The sequence below is a fragment of the Triticum aestivum genome, chromosome 4A, assembly GCF_018294505.1.
Source record: "Triticum aestivum cultivar Chinese Spring chromosome 4A, IWGSC CS RefSeq v2.1, whole genome shotgun sequence".
Taxonomy (NCBI): domain Eukaryota; kingdom Viridiplantae; phylum Streptophyta; class Magnoliopsida; order Poales; family Poaceae; genus Triticum; species Triticum aestivum.
The window spans coordinates 659,521,719-659,536,703 of NC_057803.1; the positions used below are offsets into that span (position 1 = coordinate 659,521,719).

Below are 14,985 nucleotides of genomic sequence, written 5' to 3' on the forward strand. Positions count from 1 at the left end.
GAGGACAGAAGTCACGTCCATCGGCTGGTGTTCGACAATGAGATGGTCAGCAGAAACAAAGGTAAAAAGGGAAAGTAGCTTGGCAAAATTAGCACAAAATCACCTCCTGCCAAAGCCACTTAGATTGATTTTGGCCCGTTGTGAAAGATTAGACAACATATGGTTTTGTAAAAAGAAAACTCAAACATGTTATTTTGCGGAACCCGGGCTGCAAAACCACACAACTATAAGACTTTTTTTACACTGTCATGTACTACAGAAACGTCCTATAAAAAGTTACTCAGAGGTTACTGTCATGGAGTATATATAATCCAGGGACGTAAAAGTTTAGATCGTAGTTCACAGCAACATCCGTTGAAAACAGCATAGCAACTTCATCGACCTAGCAACGCACGCAACAATATACTGTAATTCGCAGCATAAAAATATTCAAGGCCTGCACAATCTTAAACTGATAAGGCCTACTAGTAGATTTTATTTGAAAGCATATTGCAAAAATCCAACAGCCCTTTCATGCGTTCAATTCACCAACAGTCTAAAAATGGCATGTTGGTGACAATACAAAGTATAGTGATCCACAGCTATCGCTCTCACTGTCCTCAACAGAAGTTTGAGCTCAAGACAAATCTTCCGAGAAGTTGACAGCCAGGTCCCAGTAGTGTGCAACTTTAGAATCTAAAAACACCTTGGCAGCAGCCTCACTCTGGCACTTACGCACACCGAACCACCTGGGAAAGGCAGGCTTCACCACACTACCTTGCCATACTAATGCACAGCTATTCACCGGCTTGTCTGGTTCCTCGTCGGCATCATTATCCTCGTCGCCAACTGCAGCAGCCCAGTCAATCCTGTTAAGCATCAGGTTATTGTACCTCTTGATCGACTTCACCCCTCCTTCCACAACCACAACACTTATACCATCCGTGATAACTGCAGCGCCAGTCAACCGGTTGTCTCGGGCATTCGCGTCCACTTTAAAGCGTGTCTGACTGTGTGACAGGTCTCTGACTCTGTACACACAAACAGTGAAACAGTCTACTGTGTCAGGATCATCAAAAAGCTTCCTCTCCTTTTTCTCGCGGCGCTCAGATGGCGTGAGTTTGCGGGCAATGTTGCGGTCGACGTGAGCCTGCTCACGCTCTGCAGCAGCCATTCGTATTTCCATCTCCATGCGTGTCGGGTCCTGTGTACTTGAGCACCAAGTACTTTCATAAGGTTGCTCATCTTGACCTTGGGCTTTGGTGGCTCTAAGAGGCCTTGCCTAATCATTTCTTGCCTATCTTTTTCCGTAGCGAGGCGCCTCTGTGTTCTATACTTCCTCTGTTCATTGTTAGTAAGCTTAAGTGGCTGAGGCGGTGGTGTCATGGGCTTAGCCGGTGGTTCCAATGGCTCTGGATGTTGCACGTAGATGGTGATCTTATCCATATTAAGCTTTTCCAAGGAGATGTCCTCGTACGTGGCAGATATCAGGATTTTTGAGTCCCTGGAAAGAAATAAAATAGGCATAGTAAGTAGCTGTATACTGATAAAGGAGAGCTACAAACAATCAACAGAGTGAGGTAGCAGCAAACCATTGCTCAATATCCGGAATCTCTTCCTTCTGCTTCTGCTTCGGAGGCCTTCCACCAGGAGCAATTTCAATTAGCTTTGGGTTCATGTCAACTTCCACCTTTGCCTCGGCAAGATGAGCTTGATTTACTTTATGCTCTTTGGCTTGTGCTTCACCAAATTGATTCTGCACAATCAAATCAAACTATTAAGTTTAGGTACCAAAGGGACAATAAACTAAAACATGACTGCAACTAATATATTCAAAAAAAGGTTAATCCTTACAGACCTTAATCCTCTGCAATTCAGCCTCCCTCGAAAGTTTGCCTTCCTCAATAAACTGGAATCCTGGCCTTTTAGGACGAAGGAGCTTGGTTGGGTTGATGCCCATCCTTTCATCAAAATGAACAGTGGATTTTGCAAGCGACTCCAAGTCTGGTTTGATAATCTGGAATGCATCCTTCTTCTGCTTGTTAATGTTGACCTAGCAAAGGATGAACCAAAAGTAGTGAGTCAATGTACAGAACTATATATCAGCCTGAAATATATGTTAAGTCTCAGAAGAAGTTTACCTTCAGAGTACTCAGGTTGCTTGGCTTGGTCATGCTGATAACATTTCCATGCTCATCGATTTCCCTACCTTGAGCATCAAGACGGAGAACAGGGGCCTTGGCAGGTCTTTGAGGAACATTCAGTCCACTGGATGTACCAGGGAGCATGTTGATAGAAGGTGCAAACTGTGGATCCTGGCGAAATCCCCTCTTAGTAGCAATCTCTTGTGAAGGAATCTGTGTATCAGGAATAGCAGTACCAAGTTAATTAAGCTGTGTGGGGAAACATGAGCTTAGAATGGTTACAAAAGTATAAAAAGAACAATGAAGCAAAGGACTAGCAGTAATAATAGCAGTATTGTCTTACCACAGGTACTCTCTTGAGTTTTTCTGATAATTCCTTCTTCAGTTGCAAAGCCTTTTTAGCTTTCGCTAAAGCATCAAGACTTAAGTTGCTACTTCTGCCAGCAGATGAATTTGCAGTTCCATCTTCACTAGATTTTCCGGTAACTTCGTCAGACCTAATACTAACTCCCCCATTTTCATTGGTGGCAGTGATCGAATATACCTTTGAAGGAACAGGGTCAGCAGATGGCACCACAACAGCAGGTGCAGAATTGAGAGCACCACCCTGCAAAATATAATTAAGACGCAAAGTCAGCATATGAATGGAATCAATTAACGATGAACCTGACATGAACGTTTTAATTAAAGAGAAGACGAACTGTAGACCCTCGTATATTTCACCAAATAAGCATCATATTCACCAGCAATGTAAATATCATCTTCAACAGCAAACCTTTCCTCACAGTTTTTACAAACAGAAAGTAGTAGGACAGGTATATCACTAAATGTATAATTATGAGTTCGTCATCAAATCAAATTGGTACTCAAACTCAAGCATATCAGGAATCACTTCGCAAATTTCAGAAACATAAATCACATCACTATAAAGCATGAACAGTAGTATAAGAAAACAAACAGTAGTGGATGCTTACATTAGGCGCTGCGCCGCGCTGTGGATCTCCATTTGCACCTGACTCTCGCCGTGGCCTTTCCTCCTTCCGAGGAGGCGGATCCACTGAGGCCCTAGGTCGCTTCCCCCCTTCCCGGCCGGGCTCGCTGCTGTCGTGGTCCTTGCGTTTCCGTGACGGCGGCGGCAGCGGCTCGCGGTCGGCCGAATCGCGGCGCCCCACGGAATCCCGAGCCTTGTGGTGGTGGTGGTGATGTCCGTCGCTGCCGTGGCGGCGGCGTCGGTGGCGGTCCTCATCGCGGTGGCGGTTGCGATCCATGGATTCAGACGGGCGGATCCGCGGATGGGAGGGAGATTGGGGCGCCGCGGTGGTTAGCGCGTGGGGCGTTTGCGTGGGGGATGATGTGGACTCTATTTACAGACCTCCAAATAACATAATCTAAATTGAGTCAAGCTCTGGACGTTCAAAATCCCATAGTACGACCACAAATTAGAGGACCTCTAGAGGGGCCTAGATGTCTGCCACGTCGGGCTCTGACAATCTAGACCCACCCAAACCGTTATCCGGAGTCTGTGTTTTTTCTACTCTGCTGCCCTCCTCCGCTCTCGGAGTCCACCGCTACCACCGCAATCCTCCAGACCGTAGGCCTTACCCGACCTCAGTCACTCCATCCAGCAGCCTCTTTGTCAAGGCTGCCGCTGCCACCACATATTTTTGCCGACGTCCTCCATGGCGGGCACCATGCACAATAAGTGTTTGGTAAAAAAAACAATACAAGATACTTACATTAAGCATTGTCCGTAGTCCTTGGCCTTTCATCGTTCCTCAAAGGTGGCTACACTGAGGCCTTAGGTCGCTTCCTCCCTTCCTGGACGCACTCGTCGCGGTCGTGGGCCTTCCATTTCTATGACGACAGCGGTGGCAGCGACTCACGTAAATGGTTGTCGCATCGGTGGCGGTCCTCGCCGCAGTCGTGGATGGTGTGGCGGTCCTCGTCATGGTCGTGGCGGGAAGATCATTCGCGGTCCACCCGGAAAAAAAATCATTTACGGTCCGAGGGGGAGGGACCGGGGTTAGGGTTGGAGATGAGTTTCAGATGGTCAGATGGGAGCAACGCGTCAGAGATTGGGGTGTGGCGGTGCTAGGGGCGACCGTCTAGCGACGCTAATTGGCATGCGGGACGACCTACCTCCATATACGAGTGCTATGGAGGCATGTAGGTAGATGATGACTACCATCCGGAGACGGAAAAACCCCAAGCTGGTTAAAAGCAACCCGTCGAACCCGGGTTCCAATTAGGAATACAAATCCAAACTAGATGCGTTTGGATTGTATATTTTTAAGTGCATCTCCAATGCAAACGCTCAAATCTATATTTGGATTTGCTGCTTCAAACACTTTTTACATCTCCAACTCAGCATTTTAAATTTGACTGAACCAGTTTGAACGGTCGAAATCATGCAGTGGGATCCCAAATCAGAAAAGGTCTAGAAAAGTCCGGACTCAATCAATCCGCCCGAAGCCTGGGTTTTTCACACTCAGTCCCTCCTTTGCACTCTCTCTCCGCTCTCAGAGCCCGCAACTACTGCCGCAACCCCAGACACCGCCTAAGCCTTGCCGGACCTTTGCCGCTCCACCCAGCTGCCTTACCGTCAGTGTTGCCGCCGCATCCCCCCGAGTCCGCATGTCGCCCAGGTACCATTTGCCCCTGGCGATGTCATCCATGGCGTGTGCCTTGGACGACAAGTGTTTGGTGGAAGTCATAACACATTTGTTTATGTTTTCGTTGTTTACTTTGAAGCAAATGTGATGGATTCAGACAAGGGGTACTTCTATGCCGAGCTCATGGATTCCTCTTCATTGGATGATGACCAAGATGACGCCAGACGGCGATAATAATGATGATTCTTGATGATGGTGATGCATACTGCAAAGTGCCCGCCTGGCTTCGTCTGTCGTCGCACCATAGACCGCATTGTGTCATGCTCGACGAGCTCCTCCTTATCCACCATATGCATTTAACTCCAGGCGGTGAGGAGCTCAGTGCACCCCCAAGAGCTGAACTGGGATCGCCGTTAGCAGGGTGAGCAACAACAACAATGCCGGTTTGCTCATGGGCGATGTACAGAACACCAACTCAGCTGCAGGCGTAAAAGAAACTTTCCCTGTTACCTTTTCATTCTTTGGCCTTTTGCCAGTGCAATCACCGTCTTTCTTAGTTCTCACGATCATTAGCCGGCTACGTATTATTCTCATCATCCTCATCCTTGTCAAGACGGATGAGGAGGATCTCAGGGTGGTGGTGCCACTGCCAACTCCACCTGACAATTCTATGTGAACATCGGGACATGCATGGGTCACTTGTATCGATCAAGCAAAAGAGGGTTGGTCACAGATACTATTACAGAAATAGAAGGGTGCAGAAATAGATGGGTGATTCTGCAGCAGAAGGGTGCAGAGGCACTCCAGTAGAACTTTCTACAACTATGGATGATAAGGCGCTTGAGACTGTGCTAGTTTCAGAAATAGAAGTCGTGTGCTACATCCTACAGGCGGCAACTACGACATAATCACACAATCTTCTTTACATGGAGTGCCAAACGCTGTCATGAGCGACTCCTTAGCAATTGCAGGAAATAAAGGAAAAATACACTAGCTCGAAGTCTGGAACTTCTTACGAAAAAACCAGCACCCGCCCTACGTTTCACCAACAGTGAGATGATCATTTTGCCCTCTGAGTCGTCACTCACATTATGATTATGCCGAACCAAAACTAAAATTGAAGATAACCAAGCAGAATGACAGTTTTCGAAACATCATGCACGATGTTACTAGCCAAATTAATCCATCAACACACTATGTTTAGTAGTTCACAGTAATGATATATATAAACTCCTAACATAATCATGTGCCAATCAATCTACCATTACGAGTTAGGAAAATGCAAGTGCTTCATAATTCGGGCAAATTCTTTTGGGAAAGCAAAAAGCACTTCTCTTGAAGTATATAATGGAAAGAGCCTGGTTTATTTATTGGTAGAATCATTGTGGCCTTGTATCGAACCTTTACAGTTAACTTTAGGGCCTCATTTTAAGGACAGGCGACAACCATCTTTCTAAAAGAAAAGTAGAATCATGGCGTCAAAGTAGAAACTGACTATAAAAGAGAAACGTGCAAGTTCTAAATAAAATCCATGCACTACGCAATTGAGATAGATGAATACATGGCATACTGATTCCATAATCTCTCTCTAAAACAAAGTATTACAAAAACAAAACAAAAATAATTACTCCATGTGTCCTATAATATAAAATGTTATTTTACAACTAATGTACTCATATATACTCCCTCCGTTCCAAAATAGATGACCCAACTTTACACTAACTTTGTAATAAAGTTAGTGCAAAGTTGGGTCATCTATTTTGGAACGGAGGGAGTAGGTTGTAATAACATTTTATGTTATGGGAGTAAGGGAGTACTTACCGAATTATCAAAAGCTTGTCCAGGCACAGATAATTATTCTGCTTATTCGAGAACTAAGAGTATAAATATCCAGGAGAGGTCCACGTTTGAATCCTAATCTTAATCTTTCTCTAAAACAAACTAATAACTAATAGATATTTCCCTACATAGAAAAAACAAGAACCCGAAGATTATTTGATACTGCTTCCAATACGGTGAGCTAGAAATGAGCATAAACAAAAACAAGGACCCCACGACTAGGGTATCATTATTTAGACTATTTGCAGCCCAAATGTACTACTCTATGAAGTGATATAGAAGATGCCCAGTTACGCAGGGGGTGTACGGAAATGATCCTTGTATGCGAGCGGCACCTGAGTAATCTGCTAGCTGTGGTGTGCCCAGATACTGAAATTTTGAGCTGTTCAAATGAAAAGCCACTGCAACTGGCCGTCTGTATGATGCCAACGCCAAGAAAACAACTTCTTTGTAGGGATGAAACCAAGAAAGGAGACATAGGTGTGGGAATAATGATAAGAAGAATCTTCAATATTCACAATGTTATCATCGTCGGAGTCCCAGTCCAAATTTTCCCTCCTTATGTTTCTATTGTTGCCATTCACATCATCATCGTCGTCCGAAATCCAAGTTTTTCCAATTACCTCCATATAATCTGGCTGGCACAATGGTAGAGTTGCATTTCCCAGATCAATATGTTTCTTCGACACCCAATCTAGCCGTCCACTTGATTCCACGAGAGTCCAAACCTGAAGTCGACATCCATCATGAACTGTTGCAAAGTACACACCATTTTCCGATTTCCCAACATAAGAGTGCACGTGAATGCTCTCCTCGTTATTTATGGGTGTTTTGATTACTCGGTACTTCCCATTCGAGAAAGATAACCTATAGAAATGTCCATTTATTCAAAAATAACATTAGAAACATTCTCCAAGATATATATAGAAAATTAGTGCTGGAAATTAAAAGTGATTTTGCAGAGATGAACTAGTGCTAGAAAACTAGAGTACCTCACAACAAACACACCGTAAAAGTGCACGTAGAGCGATCCTCGCCAATACACACTGCGGCTACCCGTCTGGTGGCTCCATGACATGGATAATGGCCATCGTCTCCGGAGCTTCTGCTTCACGAACAAACGATCTCTTCTCCCACTGCCTTGTGCTGGATGAGAACACATCTAACGTCCAGATGGATGGTGGCCAACGGATGAAATCCTCTTCTAACTCATCGTGTGGGTTCAGTACCACCTTCTCGAGCTCGCGCGGCACTGAGAACACCTGATAGTGCAGCGATTCAGCAGGGTCAAACACAAGGTAGGCGTCACAGCCGTCGTCCTCCCACGGAAGATCTTCCCAGCGCCTGGTGGCGGGGTTGATCACGCAGAGGGTCCTTCGGTCGCGGTGCAGCAGGAGGCCGCCGCAGTGATCGACCAGTCCTGTAGAGCTGCCGCCGTACGAAGGCAGGAAGCTGAGATCGCTATCGATCCGCGTCGAGGAGGGGCTGGCGAAGAAACGCGGTCGCGGGCGCGCGCGGTCGCCGTAGTTGAAGAAGAGGCCGCGCACGGCGTGCGGGAGCATCTTGCGGAGCAGCAGGCGACGGCCGTCGACGATGGCGCACCACGCCTTGCGCACGCAGCGGGACACGGCGAGGTCGCGCGGCGGCAGGCGGCGGAGGATTTGGGCGAGCGCGTCGTCCGGCAGGGATTCCGTCTTGTCGTCCATGGCTGCCGCGCAGGGGCCGGCCTTAGTCCTTAGATTGCGGCTCGTTCTGTTTGAGAGAGATGAAGAGGAAGACTGCCGCCGCTGTGTGTTTGTATGGAGATAATAAGTACATAAGTGCGGGCCGTCTAAGGTATTTCACAAAATAATTCACATTAATATTTTCAATCGTCTTACTAGCTAGTAGATGTGTTCATGGAGGATCCCTGCGCATGTTTTGCAAAAACACCCTTCCCGCTCCAGCGACGTATCCCGTTCGTGCCATGGGAGTCCTAACATTGTAACCATCTTTCGTCTCCTCTCCTCCCTCTCCCCTTTCTTTGTGCGTGGTTGGGGTGAAGCCTGTGCGGCGTCGCCGGTGGCAGGGTATCTCTCCCTCGTGTGCTGGTCATTGGCGGTGCAGGCAGATCAATCGGGTGTAAGTGCCGCGCGTGATGGCATGATCCACGAGTGTGTCGTGGCGGCGACAAAGTGTACACTTCGCAGCATCGCGGGGGCGCGGTGGTGCCCTTGGGTACGGTGACAGGGCGGGCTCGTAGCGGTAGTGTTGGTTGGGTGCGGCCTTGGCCCAGATTCGGCTGTGGTTGGCACGTGTTGGCCACCTCTCGGTGGCGTAGGGCTCACGCGCGTTTGGGGGTGGTGTTTTTCTATTAGTGGCATGCATCAGGTGGTGGTAAGGATCTGATCACTGGCCTTAGGGCGGGGGGGGGGGGGGGGGGGGCTTTTGTATGGGAGGCAGCGGGCCCCGGGCCCCTCCCTTGTGAGGATATAGGTCGTAGGTCTTTGTCCTCGGTTGATGTTTGGCTGTTGTATCTTGCTGGGACCCGACGTCTGTGGTTGGGGACTCCCTTTGTGCATGTGCGACATTCATGATGTCCTGTTCTGGCTGAGGTGGTGCTACGACACGATTGTACCGCTCCTGCGTGGTGTGTGCCAAGGTGTCGGATTTTCGACAGTTCGATGTTCTGGCGGCATCATGGTGTCATTCTTGGATGTCGGGGTGGCGGCCCCACATGGGGAGGTTGTGCGGGTGGCTTTGTAGCGAGCAATGTTACATCGGAGGCAGTGAGCCTCCTCTTGGCTATGAGGGTAGCGAGGGTAGGGCGGTGGGTGATTCTGTTGTCGACGTGGCTTCGGTGGTGGCAACTCCCTGGTCAAGATTTGGAGGCCTCGTGTTGGATGTAGTGGAGATAATAGCTTTTATCGCCTTCCACATCAGGATCTCCAACCAGTAGGCCATTCATCTTCTATTCCTTGTCATAAAGATGTTTCACTTGACTATAGTACTTTACATGTATATAGTCACCCTCTATTAGTAAGGTGGAGCTTGCATTTCAATTATCATGTACCATTTTGGCATCATTGCTATGTTCTATACCATGTGTATTATAAAAATATTGATCAAACGGCTACTCTGTAATGTTGTTATAGTCACCATGTGGGATTTGGTTATCGATCAGAAAATTTTGTTATATTCAAAAGAACCGTTTACATCTGGTATTTATTAGTTACGCGGTAACAGAAAATTTTGGTGCCCCTCATGAGATTCTTTTTGCATGTGGAATCCAAAACATTGGTCCTCATCAATCAAAATTTGAACCCAATAAAATTATATTTGATACTTTTTGTATCACTATCCGATTGAGTTCTACAATCTCGTTATGGCCACCCTCAAATTTTCATTCCAGTAAAGCCATACTTCATACTTTCTGTTTGACTATATGCGTCCTCACTTCACAATGTATATGAACAATAAAGTGTAAAATTAACCGCAAAAAAGACAAAAATTAAACACGGAAAATTTTGCACATGTATCTCATGATTAATGGGTGTGTCTTAAAAGTTTATTCGAAACACAAATTATATAGGTATATGTCTTGGATATAAAAATATGGACGTGGATAGACAGCACTCGTGCACTCGAGGGACCGTCTGGGCACACTTTCCATACAAAGCAAATATGGTTCGATCCGACGCCCCAGACATCAAAAATAGAAAAAAAAAGCACCCGGTCCCCACGTCCATGTGCATCCTCCACACCGTGCTTTCTCAGAGCAACTTTGGGTGCTACAGAGGCAACTTTACTACTACAAGAAAGCAACTTCTTAGTTTTCCTAATATGGCTCCCTACCAATGGGAAGTCCTTATATAGTTGGCTACCATGACTATTAAGTTAACTAGATTCACCTCTAAGTTGCCTACCATAAGACTATGGTTCAAATTATAGACTACTCGAGCAACGATGATGGACAACTTTCATAATACTGTAGGCAACTAATTAGCGATGAGATGCTGTTGGGCATCATTGGTAAGCAACTAGTTAACAATATCTATCAACCTTATAGCACCCACCATAGGCAACTAACTATTAATGACAAAAAACTAGCATCGACGATAGACAACTTCATAGTATTCGAGGGAATTTAGAAACAACGACATACAAGTTTCAATGGAATGCAACCTGAAAGTAGTAGTGAGTAAGTTAGGAGAATGTTAAACAAAATTATCTACAACACGAAATGTAGTTAAGTTTCCTATTTTTATAACTTAAGTTGTCTCTCGTAGAAGAAAAGTTGCTTAGGAAGAGTGATGGGATATTATCGACTTCTGTTGTTGTTCACTGTTGCTAACTAGTTGCACATCGTTGACTACTGGTTTCTTTTAATGGAGGGAAGTTGTCTACCATTTTTTAGCACTAATCCTAATTTGATCGACATTTTACGTTGTAGGCAACTTCAAAGAAAACTAGGAGGATGTTTTACCGTCTTTTTACAAAACATGGATACGATAATAGGACTGTGTATGCATAATATATGTTGTATGCACCTTCATAACATGAGTTGCTTTCTTTAGTGCTGAAGTTGCCTCTATGTAATGCCAAAGTTGCCTACAGTTGATGCTTAGTTGCCTATATATGATGAAAATTTGTCCGGCATGGTTTTTATGCTACTACAATATACTTGCTAGATAAATCCACTAGTACACGCGGCACAACAAAGTTGCTTCTGTTTGCACTGAAGTTGCCTCATCTGGAACCAAAGTTGCTTCTGAAATTTTTTCATTAAAACATGTCCATATGGGATCTAGTTTTGAAGATCTCATCGCGAGAAACCTAATGGTGAAGACGAATCTTAATTTTGATACCCAGTTCATAAGTTATAGCTTTTCAAAAAAATTGAGATGGAATAAAGTGGGATGATGTCAGCACATGCATGCAATCAATCTTTACGGACAATCCACCACTAGACTATGCCCAAAATAACTATACATCACATGCGTGGACATTTGCGCCTCACGCGTAGCTGCCAGACAGCCAGCTCGAGGGTGCGCCCGACATAGCGAGATAGTGCAGCTGCACTATTAAGTAATTAGGTAAAAATATTTGAGGCTGGTGTACATCGGCCTTTGGTGTCATTGCGATATGTAGCTAACCTTTTTTATTTTGAATCGCTGGGATAAAAACAATTGGGTTAAGTTAACTTTTACGATACCATACACATGTGCAGTTAAGTCAAGAGAGAGGTTTTATAGATACTATAATACAAAAAAAAAGAACCAACGGCTGGAAAGTAATCCAAATATGTTAGAGTGACATACTTGCAGGGTATTCTTTATGGAAATAATCATAAACAAAAAAGGACCCAAAGACCAGGGTACCATGCATTATTTACACTACTCTCTGAAGCTTTTTAGAAGATGTCCACTAATGCAAGGGGTGTATGGAATCGATCCTCGTATGCCAAGCCAGTAAGTGTGTTGGCTTAGTATGCCTAGATACTGAAATTTTGAGCTATTCAAATGACAAGCCACTCCTACTCCTCCTTGGGATGATGTTAACCCCAAGAAAATAACTTCTTTGTAGGGGTGAAACCCGAGAAAGCCGATATCATTGCAGGTACCTTCATAAGCATCTTCAATATTCACAATGCTATCATCGTCCGAGTCCCAATCCGGATTTTCTATCATTATCCTTGCATTGTTTCCATCTAAATCATCGTCGTCATCATCATCATCTAAAATCCAAGTTTTTAGGGTTCCTTCCATACTGTTTGATCCATGTGACTTTACAGTTGCACATGCCTTAAGATTGATATTGTTCTTCGACACCCAATCTACTCGTTCACTTGATTCCATGAGTGTCCAAACCTGAAGTCGAAAACTATCATGCATTGATGCAAAGTACAACCCTTTTTCCGATTTCCCAATGTAAGGCCGTGCTTGTTTGCATTCATCAATATTTATTGGGATTTTCATCACTCGGTATTTCCTGTTTGATAAAAATAACCTGCAAACATGGTCATTCATTCGAAAAATATGATCAGAAAATTGTCCGTGACATATATAGAGAACTAATATTACATGAGTTGAAAAGGTGATCTTGCAGAGATGTGCTATATATGAAGTGTATATACCTCACATCAAACACACCACAGCAATGCAGCAGGTAGAGTGATCCTCGCCAATACACATTGCTAAAGCAACACCCGCGGCCGTTCCACCACATTGATCTTCGCTCTGCTGGATGCCTGGATCTAGCTGCACATTAGTCACAGTCTCTGTAGCCTCGGCTTCACGGACAAACAACCTCTTCTGCCACTAACGTGTGCTGGATGAGAATACATTTAACGTCCATGTGGATGGTGGGCATTCAATCAAATCGGGTTCGGCTGGGTTCTCTATCACCTTCCCGGGCTCGAGCGAGAATACCTCGTAGTGCAGACACACGGCAGGGTCGAACACAAGGCACGAGTCGTGGCAGCCGTCATCGTCCTCCTAGGAAAGGTCTTCCCAACGGCTCGTGGAAGGGTTGACAACGGAGAGTCTCCTCCGGTCACGGTAGAGCAGGAGGCCGTTGCAGTGGTCGACGATCCATCTGGAGCCGCTGCCGTAGTGAGGCAGGAATCCAAGATCGCCGTCGACCGCCGGCTGCTACGTCGAGGCGACCGGACGGGCGAAGAAGCGCGGGCTCGTGCGGTTGCTGTAGGCCGCGCAGCGTGAGCGGGACGACGTGGGGGAGCAGCAGGCCGCTGTTCGCGCAGGAAAGATCGATCGAGCACTTGCGTCTAGGGTTCTGCTGGTCTACGGTTCTGTTCTGCTGCCGCTTTGTGTACGGACTGTGGAGACTCAGCGCACCGTAAGTATGGCATCCGATTCAACTCAGCGCGGTAGCGACGGAGAGGTGTATCGATTCAACTCAGGCTGTACGTGTCTTGACTTCCGCCGTTCTTCGCTTAGGCTGCGTTTGGCAGCAATGTTTTTTTAAAGTTTTCTGAGAATACTACGGTTTCTGAAAGAAAAAAACACGGTTTCGAATACTTTGCTGTGTTTGGTTTCAGAAAAAAACGAAGTTTTGTAAACCACAGTATTTGCCAGAAACCATGGTCTTTTTGAAGTATCTGGCGACCTCTTTTCTTAAAACAGAACGGAGAGAAAACGTCGGGCAGATCGCAGTTGACGTTGCCGTATACATCAAGATAAGGATATATACTACGATCCCATCTTATTTTCCCTCTTTCTGTTATATGGTAAAACGACCTGTATTATATCTCCATGTTATAGCCGATTCAGTTTGATTTGTTTACGAGTAGTAGGTCTCTCGGGTCCTTCCAGCCGGCGTCATCTCCATCTCTTCTCTTCATCATGAGTGAATCAAGCTCACCACCACGGAAAAAAGGTATGAGCTTGTCTATGCACTGATTAGTATGCAATGATCTTGCATGCTTCTCCATCGATTCCTCGGCTATAGGTGGATTAGTTGGAGCTTTCAATGTCAGCCGCCCATGCAAAGGCCATGCGTGAACGAAGGATGGACATATTCTAGATCAGCTGACGTGCATGTAGGTGCATCAGAGATAGTCATATTCTACAGATCCTAGTATCTAGCTAGATCGAGTCGGACGGTGCATGGCGGCTGCATGCAGCCAGCCGCCGTTAACAGTCGCTAATTACTCAGTCATCCACTCGAAATACTTGGGTCAAAACTTTGATAAGACAGCACCAGCCAAACACATGTAAGACTGAGAAAAACATTGTTATTAAAAAACTGTGGTATTCCTTGCCCATCCATGAGAATACTTTGGTTTTCAATTACCACAGTTTAAAAAATACTTTGCTGCCAAACTAGGCCTGTAACAAATTTGACTTTTCTTTTAGAATGGAGGCGGTGTCCACAACTCACATATTTATCCCTTCATTCTCGTTGATAGAAACTGTGTGATGCGTGTCTGCGGTGCAAGTTTCTGCGTGCGTGCGTGCGCATCTATGTTGTAACTGGTGTTCAGAAAAAAGGTCATATTGTGTTTAAGAGACATCTTGATCAAGATACACAACATCATCGTTATGTAGCCCTAGAGAGGGACCTTACCTTATCGCCTTGGTTCGAAAAGTGTCGCACCACCGACAAGTAGGGCCACTCACCTGAGAGCTAGGAGAATTGTTGGTCTCTCAACCAACAAGGAAAACTCCGCCGCCTTGTCGTGGACAAGTCACACTAAATGCACCACCGCATACCATGAACACCCAAGTGTAGAGAGAAAAGCTACAAGGGAAAATCAAATCAAATACAAGTAGAATTGCAGGCATACCAAAAGTCCAAAATAGAACGGGAGCGCAAATCTAACAAATGCATAAGACTCACCGGCATCCATAGCCTCCGCAAGTCAAGACCACCGAGAGGGGGGGGTACCTCCTTCCACATAGGATCAAGGG

The 14,985-nt window shown here is 45.6% G+C and overlaps 1 protein-coding gene and 1 pseudogene across 1 annotated transcript; both read right to left on the minus strand.

Moving 5' to 3' along the window:
• Positions 1 to 377: 377 nt before the first annotated feature.
• On the minus strand, positions 378 to 3,491 carry LOC123087927 (protein RDM16-like; annotated as a pseudogene).
• Positions 3,492 to 6,579: 3,088 nt separating this feature from the next.
• Positions 6,580 to 8,354, minus strand: LOC123082945 (uncharacterized). The gene is made up of 2 exons (XM_044505130.1): positions 7,567 to 8,354; positions 6,580 to 7,441 (listed from the first exon to the last, which is right to left on the minus strand). Exon 1 carries the CDS (start codon positions 8,278 to 8,280, stop codon positions 7,627 to 7,629), a length of 654 nt encoding a protein of 217 aa, XP_044361065.1. The 5' UTR covers positions 8,281 to 8,354; the 3' UTR covers positions 6,580 to 7,441; positions 7,567 to 7,626.
• Positions 8,355 to 14,985: the final 6,631 nt, after the last annotated feature.

What these genes read in the sequence shown, in the direction of transcription:
- LOC123082945 (XM_044505130.1), bottom strand. Translation starts at nt 8,280, where the DNA reads ATGGACGACAAGACGGAATCCCTGCCGGACGACGCGCTCGCCCAAATC.